This window comes from Boleophthalmus pectinirostris, unplaced genomic scaffold, assembly GCF_026225935.1.
Source record: "Boleophthalmus pectinirostris isolate CB_2022bp ecotype Guang Dong unplaced genomic scaffold, ASM2622593v1 HiC_scaffold_17, whole genome shotgun sequence".
NCBI classification, from domain to species: Eukaryota; Metazoa; Chordata; class Actinopteri; order Gobiiformes; family Gobiidae; genus Boleophthalmus; species Boleophthalmus pectinirostris.
Genome location: NW_026571115.1, coordinates 11,889,771 through 11,910,773, shown reverse-complemented (window position 1 = coordinate 11,910,773; position 21,003 = coordinate 11,889,771). Strand labels below are relative to the sequence as shown.

General features: G+C 36.6%; 1 protein-coding gene across 1 annotated transcript in view; it reads right to left on the bottom strand.

The window, feature by feature from the left end:
• The window catches only part of LOC110159277 (LIM and SH3 domain protein 1-like), a 49,798-nt gene that overhangs the window by 28,250 nt on the left and 545 nt on the right, over window positions 1-21,003 (bottom strand). Inside the window, exon 2 of the mRNA XM_020923826.2 lies at window positions 4,707-4,801. Within this exon, the coding sequence (XP_020779485.1) occupies window positions 4,707-4,801 (95 nt within the window). The remainder of the gene's footprint in view (window positions 1-4,706; window positions 4,802-21,003) is intronic.

The following is a 21,003-nucleotide window of genomic DNA, read 5'->3' as shown; positions in this document are numbered from 1 at the left end:
CCTGTGTCTTTATAAATTTCAACCATGTCAGATTGGATCATAGTGGCATAACTCATCCTCTTCCTCCTCTGATATGTAATTTTGCTTTACATTGGCCTGTCACAAATGTTGAAGCACGATATATTGGTACAGAGATACAGTATACTGCGATAAACGGTAATACTGAAACTACTTTATGCTACTACTCTAACAACACTGCAGGATAATCCCAGTAAACCATTTTTAAATAGACAGTATTAAAAGGTGCAGCTGCAACAAATAAAGCACTATTATTGGTCAATAAATGGCCATAGAATTCACCTATTCAAATGTTTACAGCTCATATTGTTTAAAAGCTACAACAATATATTGAATGATAAGCAATGATTGTGGCCTAGGGAGAAAATGCAAACTCCACATACAAATAACCCACATTGCATGGGAGCTGAACCCAGAGGTTAGGGCCCTGGTCGCAGATTGCGCATGAAACATCTATCATAACTTAAAAATAAAGTAACTTATTTCAAACTAGCGAGTGACATAGAGAATCACTTCCAAAGTCAATATTTAAACTGGAAATAACTCCTGAATGAAAACACAGCCCTTTCCAGGAACCATTGGCAGACGAGGAAGCCAGAATTGTTGCTATATGATTGTCGTTTCTTTAGCAAGTTTCCAGGTTATGCAAAACTGAGGAAGTCAAATACAGGGCAAAGGCATTTATAGTCTTTAGAGTTTCAGCTGTTTCAGTGGTAATATGATATGATACACAATACACGCTACAGTATCATCACGATATGCCAATACATGAGTTATCAATATATACACATGATACTCAGATATATTACTGTTTTTTAAGAACTAAACAAATTTTAGGAACAATATTTCTTTGTTAAACTACTGTTTGTGCAAATAATCATCATATTACCAGTGTATTGCATAAACAAGTTTGTTTCTTCCACTAAATAAGCAATAAAATTGTCATGCGATCACAAAAAATTGCTAAAAGACACACAAAAAATACTCTTGGCGATGCATCGATAGAGCAGCCCATGATATTGATACTGATACTGTATCACAATATATCGATATTTCTATATTTTTGTTCAGCCCTATTTCCTGTACCATATTCCCATTCCCATTAGTATCAGTATGGCATAGTAACAGTATCCTATTGAGCTCATCTGCACAGCCCTGTAGCGCTGAAGTGGGTTAAAGGCAACAAACATATCAGTTACTGGGAACATCAGTGAAAACAGTTATATTTATCACACTAAAGAATAACATTTACAAACTTCCTCCCCTAAAACTCAAGGCTCTTAAAGTGGAGTTTACTTGATCCAGGCTTAAATTAAACAAACTGAAAAAGACACAATAAACAGGCCTGAAGGAGACACTTCTGCTGCCGGAGGAAAGTCAGATACAAAACAAAGACATTTTTAAAAAGTGGTGACAGTGTAATCTGTTATGGACTAGAAAGAGCCACAAAATTATGAACTAAAACTTGTGGTTAAATGGTTGCCTGAGCAGCCAAAGCCACATTTATTTGGACATTTAAGGTTCTGTGTTATAAAAAATTCTCTTGTGACTCTTGTGAGTTTTTAGCCATTTTATAATGTTGTTAAAAACATACCTGGATTTGTGTTTAGTTTCATTCACACATGTTTAAATAAAGCTCTATTCTCAGTCTGCCTACATGCCTCAAAATGCTCTGTTCCACCTTGTGATGTCATGTAGTGGTAGTTTTAAGGTTAACAGCTACCTTTTATCTTATGTTCAGTAAAGATTAGCAGTTCCTGGACTGAAATCATCTACATGATTCTAGTGAAGTTGTATGGAGTTTACAAAAACAGTGGAGCACTTCCTGTATTACCTTAAATATACCGGGTGTGTGGGTTAAACATGTGTGAATGAAACAAAACTCCAGGTATGTTTTTGATGAGGAAACAACATTATAACATAAAAGATAAAATTGCGCAATATGAGCTTTAATATTACTTTGAAAGACGTGTGAATCAGGAACCACACCCTGTCTCCCTGGTTTCTGTAGTGTGTTCATGTCAAAACAAACATGAGGGCAAAACAATCAAACAATCAAAGCAATAAATTCAATTTTTGATGAATGAAGTCACATATTTCGTTCCCAATAATAGAAGAATTTGTAAGAAAGAAAAACACATGACACAAATTAGCAGTTGTGGTTAGGATGGTTTTGACACCTTTTATGGTCTGGCTCTAGAGGAGTTTGCATTCAAACTGAAAGTAGGTGGGACTGGTAGGTCAGGTTAAATTGTGAAATAAAGTCACAAAATACAATTGATTGAGCTTGTATTGAATTGCAGATGATTCTTGTAAATGTTCTGTCAAATGTTAACACTTCTGAATACAGTTACAATGTGCTTGTTTTTGTCAAAATAAAATATAATGTTTTTGGATTGTGTAGTCAACACTTAATACTAAATTAAACCCCATAACATACACCTATTACAAAACTGTCATAACGTGATATTAAAGGTGCACTATGTAACCTTTCTGTTGGGGTCTGTCACCTGCTTGTTCGAATGCATACGTCATTGCTCTGCTTCGAATGTTCCACAATATAACAATAATCAGATCTACCTCACATTTATTCAATTACAGGTAATTTTAAAGCTCAAAAATGACTTACTCTCCACAGATATGACCTGTAACTTGGACTGGTTTGGTCTCCATGAAAATAGAAAGGTTTAATGCCATACTGTGAAACATTTCAGACAAAGCAATAACATTTCCAATAGAAAAAACAGCTGGTGGACAATCAACCAGAACAGTTACACAATGCACCTTTAAAACTGAGCAGCCCAACACACATGGGACAGTTGTCTGTATTACACAAAAACAAAATCTTAAGTTTATTTTATTTTACTTATCTTTATGGTTGTGCAACTATTTTCATTATTGTAATATCCATACAGTTTTCCCAATATTATGCAGCCAGTTACTAGTCAAAACCATGTGTTGTGCTGCTGTGAAAGTTGCTACCCAAACTTAGGCCCCTCCACCTTCTGGTGTTTATCTGCTTCCCATAGGCCTAAAGCCGCTCTGGGAAAAAGCCTGCTCCCTCCCTACTTTTTTTTTTTCCTTTTTTCAACTATTAACAAAGGAAATTCCTCAAGTTCCTGTACAGTGACACTACAAGCCTTGACCTATGAAAAGCAAGCACAGACTGTATGTGACATAGCTCGTTGGGAATCTACGGGATCCCCCCAAAATGAGTGGTGAATAATGGTGGGAGTAATGAGTGGAGCAGGCAGCAGTTCAAGTTCAGTCAAGTCCCAAACACAAATTGCAGTGGGGAGGCCAAGAAAAGTTACATAAGACATCTGGTTTACATGCAATGCTACAGCTGCTAAAAGATTTGGTGTATTAAAACGGTCCTATATTACACAAAATTGACTCTTGTGAGCATTAGGCAATGTTATAATGTTGTTACCTAATCAAAAGCATACATGGAGTTGTGTTCCTATAATCCTGCATTATTAGTCTGTCCCTGTCTCCAAAGCTCAAAATGCTCTGTTCCACCTTGCGATGTGATGAAGCGGTAGTTTTCAAGTTAACAGCTACCTTTTACCTTTTGTTTAGCAGAGACTGGAAATTCCAGGTCTGAAATGATCCAAATGAGTCTAGTTAAGGTATGTGGAGCTTAAAAACACAGTGGAGCACTTCCTGCATTACTACATGCCATCACAATGTGGAACGGAGTGTTTGCTGATTGAGAGAAGAACTCTGTTGAAGAAATATGCAGGATTTGTGCGTTAAACATGTGTGAATGAGACAAAACACAACTCCAGGTATGATTGTGATTAGGAAACAACCTTAAATACCTTTACACAACTATTGGTTCTAGAAAATAATTAGAATATAGAATCTAAAGATCAAGTTTTATCAGTTTGGACAGCCCTTGTTATAACTCTCTCCACTGTCATTAGCTTACTCAAAGCAGTATCTCAAAGTTCTTAAGGTCAAGGTCGATTCATGCATGTTTGAGTAATCAAGTATTGGCCTGCATTTGAGGCTTGAGTGCTCTGAAAATTGCTGTTTTCACTTAACCCCCATCCCTGCCCACAGCTCGGTAATTACTAGCATAGAAGCAAATATAACATAATGATTGTGATACTTTAGCACATTTCTGCTGGTTTGCCAAAAGTGTCCTTAGATGAGGACTGTAAAATTACCCACTAATGTACAGAAATATGACTGTACCCTTGTTTGACAACATTTGAAAGACGTTCCCAAGATTAGAATTGAGAAAATATTCATAACAACATTCACATATAATTGACAATTTGACACAGTTCTGATAATATAACACAAATGAAATAAATAAATAAATAAATAAATAAATTGAGGTTTAAACACAAGGCAAAACATGAAGAAGATTCACAGTAGAGATCAGAAATTACATGGCTGAAAACTTCCTATTGATTCTAGTGAAGGTGTATAGAGACAAAAACATAGTGGAGCACTTCCTGTATTACCACATGACATCAAAAGGTAGAACAGCGTGTTTTCAGTTTGAGAGAAGAAATCAGCCTAATATGTAGTTGTGTTTGTGTGTTAAATGTGTGTATGAAACAAAACACAATTGTAGGTATGTTTGTGATGAGGAAGCAGCATTATAACACATATCAGAAAACAGTATAATGCGGGCCCTTTAAAGACAGTGGGAATTGTGTGGTGGTACTTACGCATTGCAGTATGGTTTCCTTTCGTACCCTTTGTAGGTCTTCATGTTTAGAGTCATTTGGCAGATCTCGCAGCTGAAGCATGATTTATGCCAGTACTGAAACAGAAAAAAAACAACACAAAAAAATCAGATATAAAGAATCATCTATACAGAATTCACAGTCATCTATTTGGCCAGTGGAGAGCTAAGATAAGATATTTAAATGTGCATGTGCATGTCATTTTTCTGGTGAGGGTTCCCCTTCCTGCTACGATGAGACGTAACTGGGACGATATTAAAACTTCATGGCCTAAGTAATTGCGATTAACGATAATATCACAGTAATGATTTAAGTTAAAACATGTTATGGATGTGAATAATTGCTTTAATTTAATATTACGAATAAGTTCTATATTAAACAACTATTATATGACTGTAATTTGTTGTAAGTGAAAGCAATGATGATGGAGAAGAAAACATGATGGGTAAGTAGCTTTTTTCTGCACATTCTAGTAAAATAATGATGATGATCTTTGTTGTCAATTATCATGATTATGTAAATTTATTGTCCCATCCCTATCTCGCATTTCTTCAGCTAGAGGCGTGGCATTGCTAAAACAAATACCAATATGCATTTCTTACTACGAGTGAGCTAGCCTCTCCACAGATGTGACCTGTAACTTGGTTTCACCTGCTTGTCACCATGGAGATAGAGTTAGTTTATAGTTTAATAACAGAAATTAAGAAAATTCTGGATTTAACAACATCTCAGTGTAAGCAAACAGATGGCAGATACTTCACCAGAAAAGTTACATCCTGTATCTTTAGTAGGTTTGTGATATAAAGGAGATCTTAATGTAAAAAAACATACTTAGAAATACACCATCCCCTCATGCATTTCTAACTTGCATGGAGGCACATTACAAAACAAATGAGTTCTGATATTTGCATGTTGTAAAAGAGGTGGACAGGCAGCTTTCTTGTTTCACAGGTCAGGAATTTTCCAAAAGGTTGACATCTCTGATTAAATAGATAAAAATAAAACAATTTGAATATAATTTGGTTTAGTTTGGGGGGCTTTTTCTTTACATTACATTACATTACATACATACATTAGATTGAAGCACCTACTCTCTTATTTACAGTTGTGAAACGTTCAGCTTGTGGTTCACACATGGAGCAGTTTATAATACCACTCCTTTCTTATTAGTTTTTCTGTAATTGCCAGTGTTGTTGCAATTGATTACTATTCATACAGAGGCCTTCACACACTCCTGCATCTGGATGTATTTCTACAGAACATGTACTTCATGTCTAATCAGGCCCATCAACAGAAATTTGGAGGCCCAAGGCAAGAAGCTTCACATGAGCCCAACTTTAATATAAATGAATGCCCTTAAAACCCTGGGGCCTGGGACAGCAGACTCCTTTTGTCCCTGCCCGTCTACTGCCCATATCCATATCCTGTGTGTGTGTGTGTTATCCATCCTCAGTTTTGATGTGTTTGTGTGTGAATCCATACCCAGACACACACACCCCATCATGCCTGTACATGTTTATGCACCACATTTGAATACAGTAACTATTCATCATGAACTAACGAAGCAGAAGTTTAAGTTTTCTCATGCTTTCCTGTTTTGTTGCAGAACCATTCAATATTTATCTGTCATGATACTTATTTTATGTGTTGTAGTTTATAAGTCATGATCAAATTAGAGACGGTAAAGATCTAATTTAAGATATTCATATAAATGGGTCTTATTCATTTAGTTCATTACTCATTCATTAATCTATTATTTGGATTAATGCATTTCCTTCAGGATAAATTAAGTATATCTATCTATCTGTTCATTCAGTATTCTTAATATTTGAACGTTATGATGTATATTTTGTGTAGTTGTCCAGTCTTCTCAAATCTAAATGCTCTTGAAGTTGTTTACAATGTGCACTCCAACAATCCAATTATGATTTAAATACTCTTCATACTTGTCCGAAGATATGCTTTTTTATTTTTTCTCCAAAAGCGTGCAGCCCTGATCTGGACCTCATGTTTTCCTCCCCTGTTGGTCTTCCCATTGTGTCTTCTCTTCACAACCACACTCCTCCTCTCCTCTGCTCAGATGCCCTCCCTCTCTCCTCTCTCCTTCACTTCCCCATAGACTTGACTGGCACCATCCTGAAAGTTCAAAGTGGGTAGAGCCGCAGCAGTTAACATTAGCAGGCAAGGAGCGTGCGAGCAGAGAAAGGAGGGAGAGGAGACAGAGAGAAGAGAGAGAGGTAGGAGGAGAGTGGGTGAATGGGGCAAAAGAGGGAGAGAAAATGGAGAGAAGAGAGAGAGGGAGAGGGAGGGGTTGAGAAAAATAGGTAGGTACAAGCAAAAAATAACAGGGAGAAAGGAGGGAAGTGTGAGGAAGAGAGAGGGAGGAGGAAAGATGAAAGGGGAAGAGAGAGTGATAAGTGAAAGTGTGAGAAAGAGACGGGGGGCAACGACGGACCAAGAATAAAAAGAGGGATGAGAGAAGGGATGTGACAAAAAAATTAAAGAAAGGGAGAGAGAGCTGCAAATAAGTCTGTCACAATAAACTCATTTCGAAGCAAAATTAATTGCTACAGAGAAGTATTGCAATAAACTATAATATTAAAACTAAAAGTATCGGATATTGGCGCTGATACTGGAAAACTTGACTTAAATTTCAGTTATGTCGATATCCTGATCTATAAATTGACGTATTGATGACTCAGAAACCCTCATGTTTGAATTTGTATTTAAATAAAGAGACAAAGCTATAACTATGCTATGTTTGGATCAGTTTTAACTTTCACTCTCTGCATTAGTTAATATCAAACCATAGTTTAGTAGGATCAGAATCGATATTGGAACTGAAAAAGCTGGATCGATGCATCCCTAATGATAATCATAGTAAACCAGTTTTAAATAGACGGTATCACAAAATAAATATTGAGACCCAAAATATTGTCCCAGCTTTCATGTATTGGTAAGTCGATACTGTAATTATTGTGACAGGCCTAAAGAGGGAGTGAGGAAGAAAAGAGAAGAAAGAAGAGGCAGCTGAGAGAGAGAGGGAGAAGGAAAGATGAAGGGAGTGATAAGGGAGAGTGTTTTAATTGAGAAAATGATCTAGATGAAGAAAGAGTGATACAAGAAGAAAGAAGAGGAACAGACAGATTTGACAGAGAGAGCGACAGAGACAGATAAAGAGATAGACAGATAGAAACAGATAGAGAGAGAGAGAGAGAGAGAGAGAGGAGAAAGAAGGAGATAAATAGATAGAGACACATATAGATATACAGTATAGCTAGAGAGAGAGATATATATGTAGAGAGAGCGAGAGAAAGGGAGAGAGGAGGGAGGGAAAGACAATATTAAAGGCAGTGAAGCAATGATCTGGCTGCTCCCTCCGTAATTGTCAAGGGGAAAGCAGGAGTAGAGCTTAGACTTACAGAGAAAGAGAGCGTCCCTGTTAGCGTGGCCTCTGGGTGTATTCTGCGAGCACTGCCAAATGTTTAGCTCTATAACACATGCTCACAAGCAGGCAAGAATAGAAAATGTACTCCTAATTTATTTAATAGAAAAGTTAAATAAATGTAATGTTAACTCAAAATAACCACCTCAAGAAAACTAAATATTTACTATTAGTTTAGGTATTAGTCAAGAAAAAGCAAAAAATAAAATAAATGAGAGCTGCACAACATTAGCTGTATCAGAAAGGCCTATCTAATTAAAGTTCTGCTAATTACATATGTGATGTGGCTGTTAATTACTGCAACATTGATATAATTACAATATTTATTCTTCTACTTTATACTTTTCTGTCTTTTGGTGTTATTGCAATACATGTAGATTGCTGTGTTGCCAATACTTTTGCAATATATAGTGCGCCACTACAGGAAGTACATGCTGCACTTCAGTATTTCTGATCTATGTTAAAATGTTGTTTCCTCATCAAAAATATACCGGGAGTTGTGTTTTGTTTCATTTACACATGTTGATTCACACGCTGAGATCTTCTCTCAAAGGGAAAACACTCTGTTCCACCGTGTGATGTCATGTGGTAATACAGGAAGTGCTCCACTGTGTTTTTAAGATCCATACACCTCCACTAGAATAGTTTGAATGTTTTAAGTGCTGGAATTGACAAGATCTATTGAATTAAAGCTAAAATGGTAGGCGCTAACTTGAAAACTACCACCACATGACATCACAAGATGGTACAGAGCATTTTGGGCTTTGGAGATTTAGACAAATGAATAATAAGGATTAGTCAAACATGTGTAAATGAAACAAAGCACAACTCCAGGTATGTTTATGAGGAGGTCACAACATTATAACGTGGCTTAAAGCTCACAATTTTGTGTAATATAGGACCTTTAACATTTTGTATTATCACTACTTAAAATGCCATTACCACAAAAGTTCAAACTGACTGGTATTGTCACATATGTCAAATTTGCTTGTGATAATGCTACTAGTTGTAATAGTATTTTCCAGTGGCAGAGACCTCTCCTCTGTTATGTATGTGTCCGGATGTGAAGGACCACCCAGGACCACCCAGGCTATGGTCCAACATTATCACGCTGAGTGTAACAAAAAGAGCACTTATGTAACACTGGCTGTCTTTCAATACTGTCAATAACAACAAGCTCCAAACTCTAAAAACCACTATGGTCTTCATCTAGGTCACTCTATCAAACAAAAACAAAGATTATGAAATAACTCTTACTCTCTTGACCTAATTTTATATTACATTTTAAAAGGCTCATTTTACACTGTTTTCTTTCTTTTAGCTTAATGTTGTTTCCTCACCAAAAGCATATCTGGAGTTGTGTTTTGTTTCTTGCACACATGTTTAGCACACAAAACCTGCATATTTCAATTCTCCTCTCAGACAGAAAACACATTGTTTTTGATGAGTTAACAACATTATGGCACATGCCTTAAAGCTCACAAGGGCTTTTTTTTTCTTTAAAACTTCACTATCCAAAAATATCTCAAACCCGACACAAATGAGCTCTTATACACTTATACATCTCTACACTTCCAGGTAGTATATTTACTCTATACATTGAGTATAACAGTCAACATGCAGCCATCTATTGTGCCTGTAATGACATTGATAAACCAACCATTCTCCATCCCATTATTTTTGGGGCAATTTAGATTCTTAACCTATAAAGAAGGTCACATAATTACATAGTTTTTTTTTTGTTTTTTTTTTAATAACTTAGCATCCATTTGTCCATATAGGCCCTATATGTTGGGGCGACAGTAGCTCCAATAGAACAGCAGTAGAGCGTTCACTGTTCCGAAGGTTGGCGGTTCAAATCCCGCTCTCAACATAAACACCATTAGTTGAACAGTCAGATTCACTGACCACAGGTTGACAGTGCAATTCTAGCTCCCTCAGATGAATGCTGTCATTGTGTACTTGGGCAAGACACTTAACTCACCTTGCCCCCAGTGTCTGCCTACAATGCTGCATGAGTGTGTATGCGAATGGGTGAGTGGTTCCTTGATGTGTGCCTCGAAGGTGGAAAAGTGATATATAAAAATGTTATTATCATGTTACTAATGTTACTTCAGTTTCACTCAGTGCCGCTTCATGTGATATTGGGTATCCAGTGAAACTAGTGCTAACAGTGTTATTAAAGTCTAAAAATAGAACACAATACAACAAGTTTCATTCGCTGAAGATAGTTTGATGACTGTTTTTTTAACACCTTCAGCCAATCCACAGACAGTTCTTCAATACGGGCTAACCAAAGCTAGTGCTACAGTTTTGTTGAATATTATGTGTATAAACTCATCAGCTGATAACTTCTGGTAATTTCCAGTGTAAATATTGACCATGGGCTGTTAGCATGATTTAAGTTAGCTGCTGAAAGTTTATGAAACCACTCTGCCGGACCTAAACCTGCTAACCCACATTCCTGCAAGAAAAACCTGTATCTTTATGGAGAACGTAGCCCCCATTAAATGAACAAAGGTCCTGTTTAACCTGTTACAACTCAAGGACTCCTGTATTTGCTTGTTTATTGACATTGACTTTCAAAGAAGATGTATTATTGAGCATGCAGAAATGTCGAGTGGTAATGATACTAAATACATTAATAATAGTAATTTTCCTTCCAGTAAAAAAAAGCTGTCACAATTAAAACACAAATTCTAGCATCTAATAAAACTATATTATGTTGTGGAATTAGTTGGTTGAAATGGTTTAATAATGTGATTTTTGAATTTGTGATTTTTATGGATAATAATCAGTTGGTCGCCAAAATCTAAAGGTGCACTGTGTAACTTTCTGAAGGGGGGGATTAAGATCAGTCTAGTTCAGCAGCTCAAACACTAAAAAGAGCAAATCGTCTACCTGATACAGCCCATGGGTTGGTCTCTTTTTAACTCAATATGATGACTCAGTTTGTGGAGTTTGTGCCTAATTTTCCACTACAATGTTAAAACTAACTGACACGCCATCTCTCATTCAAAAATCCAAACTAAATTATATTCTAATACTATATCACTATTGTCACACTAACAGAAGAACACAGGAAAGATATGACTCCACAAAGATTGCTGTTCAGTTTGAGCACTAAACCCACAACCTTCTAGTGATAATGAGTGGGTAAACGTGACAATTTGACTAAACACATGCCAATTTCTAAAACTGCCTCCCATATATCACTTACTCATACATGAACCACAGTCAAACACTCACGCAATCACTAATAGCCTTTCTGTTGTAGCTTTAAATGCAAAATGGCTGCTCAGTTTGTTGACACTGTGATTTAATTTCAACAATCAGAGCCTATTACCCAACCTAAAACTGGAGTTACCCTCAAATGTGCATCAAACAGTTATCCATTAGCATAGCCGCACTGAGGAAAACTGGCTTTTCCTTAGAAGCCGAGACTGGATCTAGCCATCAGCTGGAAATATAGGACACTGCAGCAGAGAGACGATGCCCTGGAAATAAAATATCATAAACAGTTTGTCTGCAGCTGCAAGATTCAAGGGCACCAATACATTGCTTCTAAACTGAATAAAATGTGTAGTAGTAAAATATTGGACAAGAAATTAGTCTTACAGAACTACACTACATTACAGTTCAGATCTGTGGAGATATTTTTTAACTATAACTATTTTTGAGCAAGAGAAACATAATAACTGAATTCTAGATGGAAATGTTTAATGTCATACCATGGAAGATTCCAGGGAACACAATACACATTTCCATGGAGACAAGCAGGTAGCAGACCCTGCCCAGAAAAGTTGCACAGTGCACTTTTAATTGGAGATTCAACCTTGATTATAATCAGTAAAGCATTGTTGTCAGTTTTATTCTGCATATGCTTAAAAGTGCACAGTGTAACCTGTCTGGTGGAGGGTCCATCCCCTGCTTGTCTCCATGGAGATCTGCCTAGAATGTTCCACAGTATGCCTATAAACATACAGATCTCCATGAAGACTTGCAAGCCAAATTAGAGGTGCTCCACTCAGAGTAAGAATGAATGTTTTTTAAGATATTTCTGAGCAATTAAACACCTGCAGTTGAATAAATGGAAGACAGATTTAATACCATACACTTACACTGGACTATTTAAACCAAAGCATTAACATCTCCATGGAGGCAAACAGGTTGCAGACCTTCTCCCAGTGCACCTTTAAGTGTCAGGTATGACTGTGAAGTTATGACTTTTTACAGGAAAGTGTGTGATCTCGTGTGTGATAATTTGTGCATATTGGTTAGATTACATAACGGTAAAAAGTCCCCATAGTCCAATGAGAGGAGAGGAGTGTTAGTATGAGTTTTATAGTGTATCTGCTGTGCATATGTGTCAATGGAGACATCCAAGATGAGAGTGAAAATGCTCCGTCAGCCTTTGAGCTTCCTCTTTGTGTGAGGCTAGACCATTCTATACCCTGAAGCTACGGGACGTCCCACACTGACACTGCATTTACACTGAGAGAGAGGGGCAGGGTTTAAGGGGTTAAATGATGCACACTTATGTTCAACTCAATGTTATAGGCACGTATAATATGGTAAGGTAAGGCAGCGTGATGTAAACAACAGAACGGCCTGCAAATGTGATGAAATCATATTGTGAGTCAGTGCCTCTTTATTTAATGCAGCTCTGAGCTTAAAAACGTCTAACTGCACACCTCATTTGTCATGCTCTGAGTGAGTGACAGGTGGATTAAACCATGAATAAAGAGTGAACATTTTACTACCTCTCAACAGTCATGTTAAGAAATTAACTCAATGAATGTAGATAAATTAAAATTGTGATCAAACGTCAAAAATGTTTTATTTTTTTTGCAAATTGCACATCCCAGATGAATACTGGTCTGTGACTGATTCAAAAGGCAAACCCTGACAAAAATGAAACTGCTGCTGAAAGCAAAATTTCAAAAAGTCAAAGACGCTGACCTCTGTTGAGACACTGATGTTGACACTTAGTACTAGAAACTTTGAGTCACTTCACAACTACAGATCAACCAATATGAGTTTTTCAACCAACAGCCGATATGTGGGACCAATTTTGATTATTTTTATACTGATTCATCAGCCAGTTTCATTTCGTAGAAACCATCTGACCTCGCAGTGTAAGAATTTGTTCGCTCGATGGTAGACGGTACAGTTTATCATTTAACCAATCACTGTTATTTGGTAGTCATGTATGTAATGTGCCACTAACAGGGCTAACTGGTATATTAAGCTTTTCCCAAATCCCGTAGGAAGAAGGGCAATAACGTCTTTTCCCTTTATGAAATTCACCAAACAGTCTCTTTATTCTGGCTTTAAATCCTCGATCTCGGGAATCGTTGACAACACAGAATGTATGGCTCTTCACTGACTGGCTGGTGCCCGAAGTTGCACTTCTGGGATTTTTGCGAACCGTCTAGTGTATTCTGTTTCCTAACCTAGTCGCTGGAAAGAAATGAAATTGAGTGGAGGCACTAGGTGGCGCCAGCCTGGCTAGATTATGTTACCCAAGTAATGTAATTTAAATTACAACAATGTAATCCAAAGCCCCTTTATTGCCACAAACCTTTACGAGGGCTGTAGTCACGTTTTGTGTAATTACCTCTTAACACTAAAATGGAAATAATGCTTTGTGTGTATTTTTTAGGAAGCAGATCGACCTGTGCTAGAGAATTAAGGCCGATATAATAAAAAGTTGGTTGATATATAGTGTATCTTTACAACATCAAAATGTAGCTCAACTTATATACTTTTAGGTTTTGTGGTGCAACTTTCCACTTTCCACTTCTTTCTCTCTTTTCAATCAACCGTGTGTTTGCTTTGTAGTGACAGATTAAAACACAGCAGAGCTATATTTGGTCTTTCTTTTCACATGGTGGTTTCCTAAATACAACCACAGCTTCTCATAATATTGTTCTCTAAAAATGGCCATAACGTATCTTAATTTATTCGTTTACCTTGCTAAGTTAATCAGTATAATGTTTTTAGAGCTTTTCTCAGCATAAAGCATTAGCAGTGACTATACACAGATCAGGTTGCTTAGATCAGTATTGCTTTTAAATAGTAATTACTTTTCGTGCAATCTTGAAAGTAATGTTAATGGCCCGTATCGGTCACTACAGTACAGTAAGTGCAACGGGAGACTTGTGGCTAAGAGTGAAACAGCCCCTGGGAAGTCTTTCTAAAGCTTTATTATTGAGTAAATCAGAGGCAATTACCAGTATCTACCATTTGTGATATCCAGAAGAAATTATAACACATTGCCTAGTGGAATTTAATTTAGATTGTACAGATTTTAGTTTATAAAAAGGATCATTTGGCGGTATTAATTACTTGCCCTAAAAATCCCACATCTGGCAGTTGCTAACGAAGAAAATGCTATATATGGTTAATTATTGCCTCACCTGACACTATTATATTGCAGCCACAGGCATCCTGACCTGGATTTGAACAGACATGCTAACCTAGATCATGTTAAATGTGGGCTATGCTAGCATGCAATGTCTCTTAATGAGAGAAATGAAGGTGAAGCCCTTAACAGCAGCCGTACTGTTCTATATTTGAGTCCATCTCCCCTTGCTGTGTGCTGTAAAAATGCTATTTTGCAATTAAAAAACAATATTTAAATCTATATATTTAGGGTTTGAAAAGTCTAGTCAATCATATACTTTGTGCAGTAGTTAAACTTGCTTAAAATTTATAAAAATGGGAAAACTGAGAAGACAATGGTAAAAAGAAAATAAACTCTATTTATCTGACTGGGGCTGCACCTTTACCAATCCTGGTATCAAATATTGGTGCAGAGTCAGAAAAAAATGCAGGATCTGGTATCAGCTCCACGATATCTTTTCAGCTGATATCTTCATTGGACTCTTTACTCTTTCTAGTATATTGAATTTCCTTCAGGATCAATAAAGTATCTATCTATCCATCAATCTATCTACTGACTGATGTAGGTCCAGGACATGATGATCCAATGATGTTAAAATTTAAATTCATACAAAGCTATTCAGTACTTACTTGGACAACATAATCACAATCAGAAAAATCTTGTAATAATATTGTTTTGGTTTTTTTTGAGAGGAAAAAAAGCCATTTTCAATCACTGCACTCATATTCTTTAGTATTGGATATTGGCAGATACTTGGTTTCGGAACTGAAAAACTATCTATATCTGACACGTTTGCAAACATTTTCAATCATAACAAGGCCACTCTGACAACTTTAAAGAGACAACAATTAATCCTTCAGTTTGTGCAATGCTACTTTTATTTTGTAAGATAAATGGCAACAAATTTAATAGCTTGTTCATCCAAAAGGCCACATCTTTTACACTGGCCTCCGTGCCCTATTGGTGCCCTTTAAGCCTGTCTTGACTCGGCTTTGCATCTATAAATTCTGGATGGATTTTAAACATGAGTAATACTAACCTGCACCTCTTTAGCCTTCTGCTGTTTATTTAAACCCATGTAAAATGTTGGATATAGAGACACATATGACCTGATCTTTTCCTATTGTTCTGAGGATAGCACGATGAAAGAAGAAGTAAACTGAGAAGTCATGTGTGACAGTGACCTCCATGACTCAGCACAGGAGGCGACTGGCCCCACTCCCTCCTCTGGATCAGATGAATCAGCGTTCAGAAATATAATGGAAGGTGTCTACAATAGAACAACTTAAAACACAAGGAGACCATAATTGCATGAGAAAATGTTAAAAAACTTCATGTTAAATTGAGCGTATATGAGATCAGCGGATATGGATTTTTCATAGCTGATCAGAGAAACCCGATGAGATAAGATGTGCAGATATTTTTGGACCGATTTTGGTTCTTTTTCCCTAAATTTTGTATTTTACATATAATGCTAACTTACTCTCAGCACTTCTTTTACCACACACATATAGGGGAGCTGTGTAGTTGTGTTTTGTACAGTTAACTCTTGCATTAAAGTGTTCAAATTGAGCTTTTTGTGTATTCTTTAGATAGCAAGTTGGCCAAAACAAAATATCTGCTTGAGATTTGAGACTGATATCAGATATGGAGAAAAGAACAAATATCATTTCGTAATGTATATAAATGCAATGCTAAAATTGGTACAACTTTGGCATCATGGATCTATAAAATTACATTGTCACATACTACTTTACTTTATTTTTACTGCTGTCCAAAAGGTGAGGTACACAAGATTTGGTTGTTGCTGGTGTGACTTGGAATATATAGGCCTGTAAGAACATGCAATCAGGAAGTACATCTTAGCATGCCAAGTTTAGTTCACTTTACTGTCAGGGCAAAACTACGGACTGGTCTCTGAGAAATTTGAAAAGCACTTTTAAAGTCATCACGATGAATAATTAAGACAGTAAAAATCCGGTACAGCTCCTTTCCAGTACGTATAGTTGACAGTTGCAGTATTGCTTGAATGATAACTGGATGAACCACCATATCAAGGTCTCATAATGGCAGACATCATACAATACAACTCTACACTCCCTTTTCTATATATAACATAACCAGCATAGGGCTTAAATAAACTAACCCATTGTTTTACATTGTTTCTGTAATTGCCTGCACTTAATGTCAGAGGAATTGGCTTTAGGTCAGCTCTTCATTAAAATGTATTATTCTGTTCTAAAAGGCTGCTTTGTTAGGAGCAAGAGTGCGTCTTATTCACTATACACTTTATTATAAATTGGTAATGGAAAATCAAATAGGCCCTCTTCACAAGACAACAGTTAATCAGGATTTGTGTTACTTTGAGTTAAAAAAAACAACAGAGTTAGACATTAGCTTAAGTTTACAAGGTGTGTTCATTGTTGTGAGGGCTTATATAGCTTATATGTATTTATTTCACATGGTATTAAAAATGATCTTCATTTATTATGATACATTCTGCCTACTTCCATTTTGGATTATAGTGACTGTTGGCAGGGTGCGCAAAAATATTAAAATATCAATATATCGTATTGTTTAATGTGATGATACACTATTGATATCGTGAGCTGCTGTATCGATATATAATTTTTTATAGATTTTACTAAATTATTTTGTTACAGCGCTACCGTTTTGTAGGTCGTTTGGAGGGGGAAAAAAAGTCGATTATGCAACATATTTGACATTTTCACTGTTTTGATGATTAAAATGGGTGAGTTTCATATTCACTTTACACAGTAGTTTAACAAAGACAGCCATGAGTTAGGCTTTATTTTTTTTACTGAACCATATCAACTCAATTTGAAATATATATCATACTGAATCGTATCGAATCGAAAGCTCACTGTATTGAGAGAGGACTATGTACCCACTGATTGATGATACTCAGCCCTAGTTGGCATGGCATGGTTTTTGTTAAAGATGTACTGTGGAACTTTTCTCTAGAGGGTCTGCCACTTGCTTGTCTCCAAGGAGATGTCATTGCTTTGCCTGGAATGTTCCAGAATATGGCAATATACTTAGTCATCTCCAGCAAACAGAAAAGTTACAGGTCAGTTCTGTGGAAAGGCGAGTCCTCTCACGGTAACTACGCATGTTTTGAGAGTATTTCTATACAAATACATGTATTTTAGTAAATATATGTATAACGTCATGTCGTGGAACATTTCAGGCATAGCAATAAGATAAACTTGATTGGATTTTGAGTATTTATTTATATATATTATCAGCTCTTGCATTCATATTTATAACAATTAAACACTTCATAATGCAGTGACACTTTGCACAATTAGTTTTATTTCATTTTATTATATGTTTGCATGTTTTTATATAGTGTTGATTTTAATGGAAAGCACTTTGGTAACCTTGAGTGTTGTAACGTGCTCTATAAACAAATAAAGATTAAATGAACAATGGTGAAATTATTATAGACAAATTATGGAGAAAGATTTACGCTATTAAGACAAACGTATTTCTCTGTGTCTTCACTCACATTTCCTGAGAGCTAAAAATGTATAAAGGCGATAGTTTCGTTTTCATAGATGCAGAGATACAAGTGCCTGTGCCTGTGCCTGTGGTTTGCATAGTTTAAAGTTTGCTTCAAGTCCACTATACATATTAGGCAAATACAAAGTCTACAAGTAACATTATACAAGGGCAGAGTATCGGAAGGAAAAGGCAGGCGCTCAAGCAACAAAAGCAACAGCCAAAACGCACTTCCTGTCTTTAACATGACTTGCTCTGTTCCTTAGCTCAGCCCTGCCCTACTCAACGGGAATCTAACCCACACACAAACAGACCTCTATAGTTCACTCCAGGACCCCGCATTTACCCCCAAACTCAGGTGAAAGGCCCCTTCTGTGGCTGGAGGGCAGAGGTGCAGTGGGGTAACAGAATAGCAACTTGCTGTCACCAAGATTGATTCCAATGTGAAACAAATTATAGTTCTAAGATAACCAAGATTTGCATGTTTGTAAAGTAACAAGAGGTAGATAAACCCACTAACTCACTGAGTAGCTAAAAAGTACTTTATTATCATGCCATGCTAGCTGTAGTTCAGTTTGGCAAAATTATAATACAAAAGACCTAAAAAACATCTTAAAAATATATGTAAAAATTAAGTTAACATTGAACTTTATTAACCCCACATAGAGTAAGACATGCCTATGATTTGGTAAATAGGAAGCAAAAGAATTCAAATTGTGTACACCATAACACTTTTATACCACAAACCTTACATACAGTTAGGCATGGTTAAACATTCAAAGAAAATAACATTTACTCAAAGAACTAAGTAGTAATAATAGAAATTGCGGTTTAGACCTAGATACAGTAAGTGTGCACAGCAAAACTTATAACACTAACCCAGTTTAAACTTAAAGGTGCATTGTGTAACTTTTCTGGAGGAGGGTCTGTCAAATGTTTTTCTTCATTGCTTTGTCAGGAATGTTTCACAGCATGGTATTAAACCTTTCTATTGTTTATATATATATATATATATATCATACTGTGTATCATTCCAGGCAGAGCAACCCAAAGTCCCCACAGAAACAAGCAGGTGACAGACTGCCAACCAAAAAGTTACACAGTGCACCTTTAAGCACACATTTCTAGAGCAATTGTCACTAAGTAACATAAAGGTCACACAGGGGAATCTGGGAGGTTGTTTAGTAGTTTTCCGTATATAGGGCTTGTGTGTACTGATGCAGGGAGCAGGAAATAAGGAGGACAGTGACTGACTCCAGAGTACCCAAAGGTCCCTGGGACAGGCCTTTGACAGAGCACGTTTTATGGGAGTGTCAAGCTGAAAGAATGTGCCTCTGCTCCAGGCAAGATTCCAGAGCATTCAGGCTGCACGGGCAATTTAGGTTTAGCACACAAACAAGTGCTTCAGTTTGGTAAATAAACAGGCGGAGGTATCGTCCCAGGACACAAAAATGACTCCATAAATATTTTTGCATGTGAATAAATATCCTAGCAACAGAAAAAACATACGGAGAAGTAGAAGAACAGTGGTAGTAGAGGCATAAGAATAATAATATAGTATAATAATATGGTTATAGCAATAGCATTACTAGTAGTTGTAGTAGTAGTAGCAATAGAAAAAATAGATTTAAAAAATTTGTAGATTAAATTCGGACATTTTGAGATACTGACTAAATATAATTTTTCCATAACTCTTTTAAGGTAATAGTACCATAGGTGGACGGTCCAAGAACAGAAAAAAGATGCAGAGAAGTAGTAACACTAGTAGTAGAGGCATACGAATTAGTAATATGGCTGTAGCCGTAGCATTACTCAGAGTTGCTGTCGTAGAAAAACATAGATTAAATATGTGTATATTAAATTCAGACAATTTTCATTGTTTTGAGACACAGACTAAATATAAATACTTGTACTGATAGCAATAGTAGTGAAAGAAAGCATTAGGCCCTGCTCCAGAAAATATTGTGTCTTGATTAGATTACATTTTCCATTGCAAGATATGACCACTGCCTTGGTGGAGTCTCATTTTAATATTGTATTAGTGTGTATATGGAAACCTATGAATTTTTCACATCACCATATCTCTGGCTGGAATAAACCTTGTCTCTAACCCCCATTTGAGAACACATTAGTCATGATGATATCAACGTAACAGCGCAATAAGCATCCCATAGAGTGCTGATGCTACTCAAGATAATGCATTGAGCGTCCTTTCTCCACCTTTCTCGTCTGACAGATAAACTCCAGACAAGGATTGATTCTCGGTGCATTCAGACGCCCATTAGACAAATATTCAACTTGCTTTTAAGATAGACTTTGAGAAAAGGAATAACACTACCACATAAAACATGAGTCAGAAAATGCTTTATGAAGTTTAGCCGGGAACGCATTATGCACAATACGGTTTCTATTGTGTGATTTGCAATCCTCAAACGCCTATCTATGGCTACATTTGATTAGATTACCACCTTAACTTGAGATTACAAAGCCTCTTTTGATTGCAAACTAATCGAGAAGGCTGCTTTAATCATCCTACACTTGGATTAGCGGAAGAATTAGATGCGGACATGCACATACCAGTCCACGCTAAAGCCTTTTACGCACGTACACCGACGGCACATTGCACTTGTTGTAGCCCAAAATCGAAATTACTCGGTTACATTAACTCGTAATCTGTCCAAATTGCGTTGTAAATTTCAAAGTTTATGATTAAGAAAGGCCCCTGGACCGTGGCATTAATCAGTTTCCCTTTCACACATTTCAAGGCCCACACCATTGCACGTCTTTCTGTCGGAGGAAGCGCACGCTGGTTGGTCTTTTATCACACCCTTAAAGCAGTACTGCGGATTGATTTTTGCACAAGTTACATTTAGTTACCCCATAAATCAATTAACAAATCA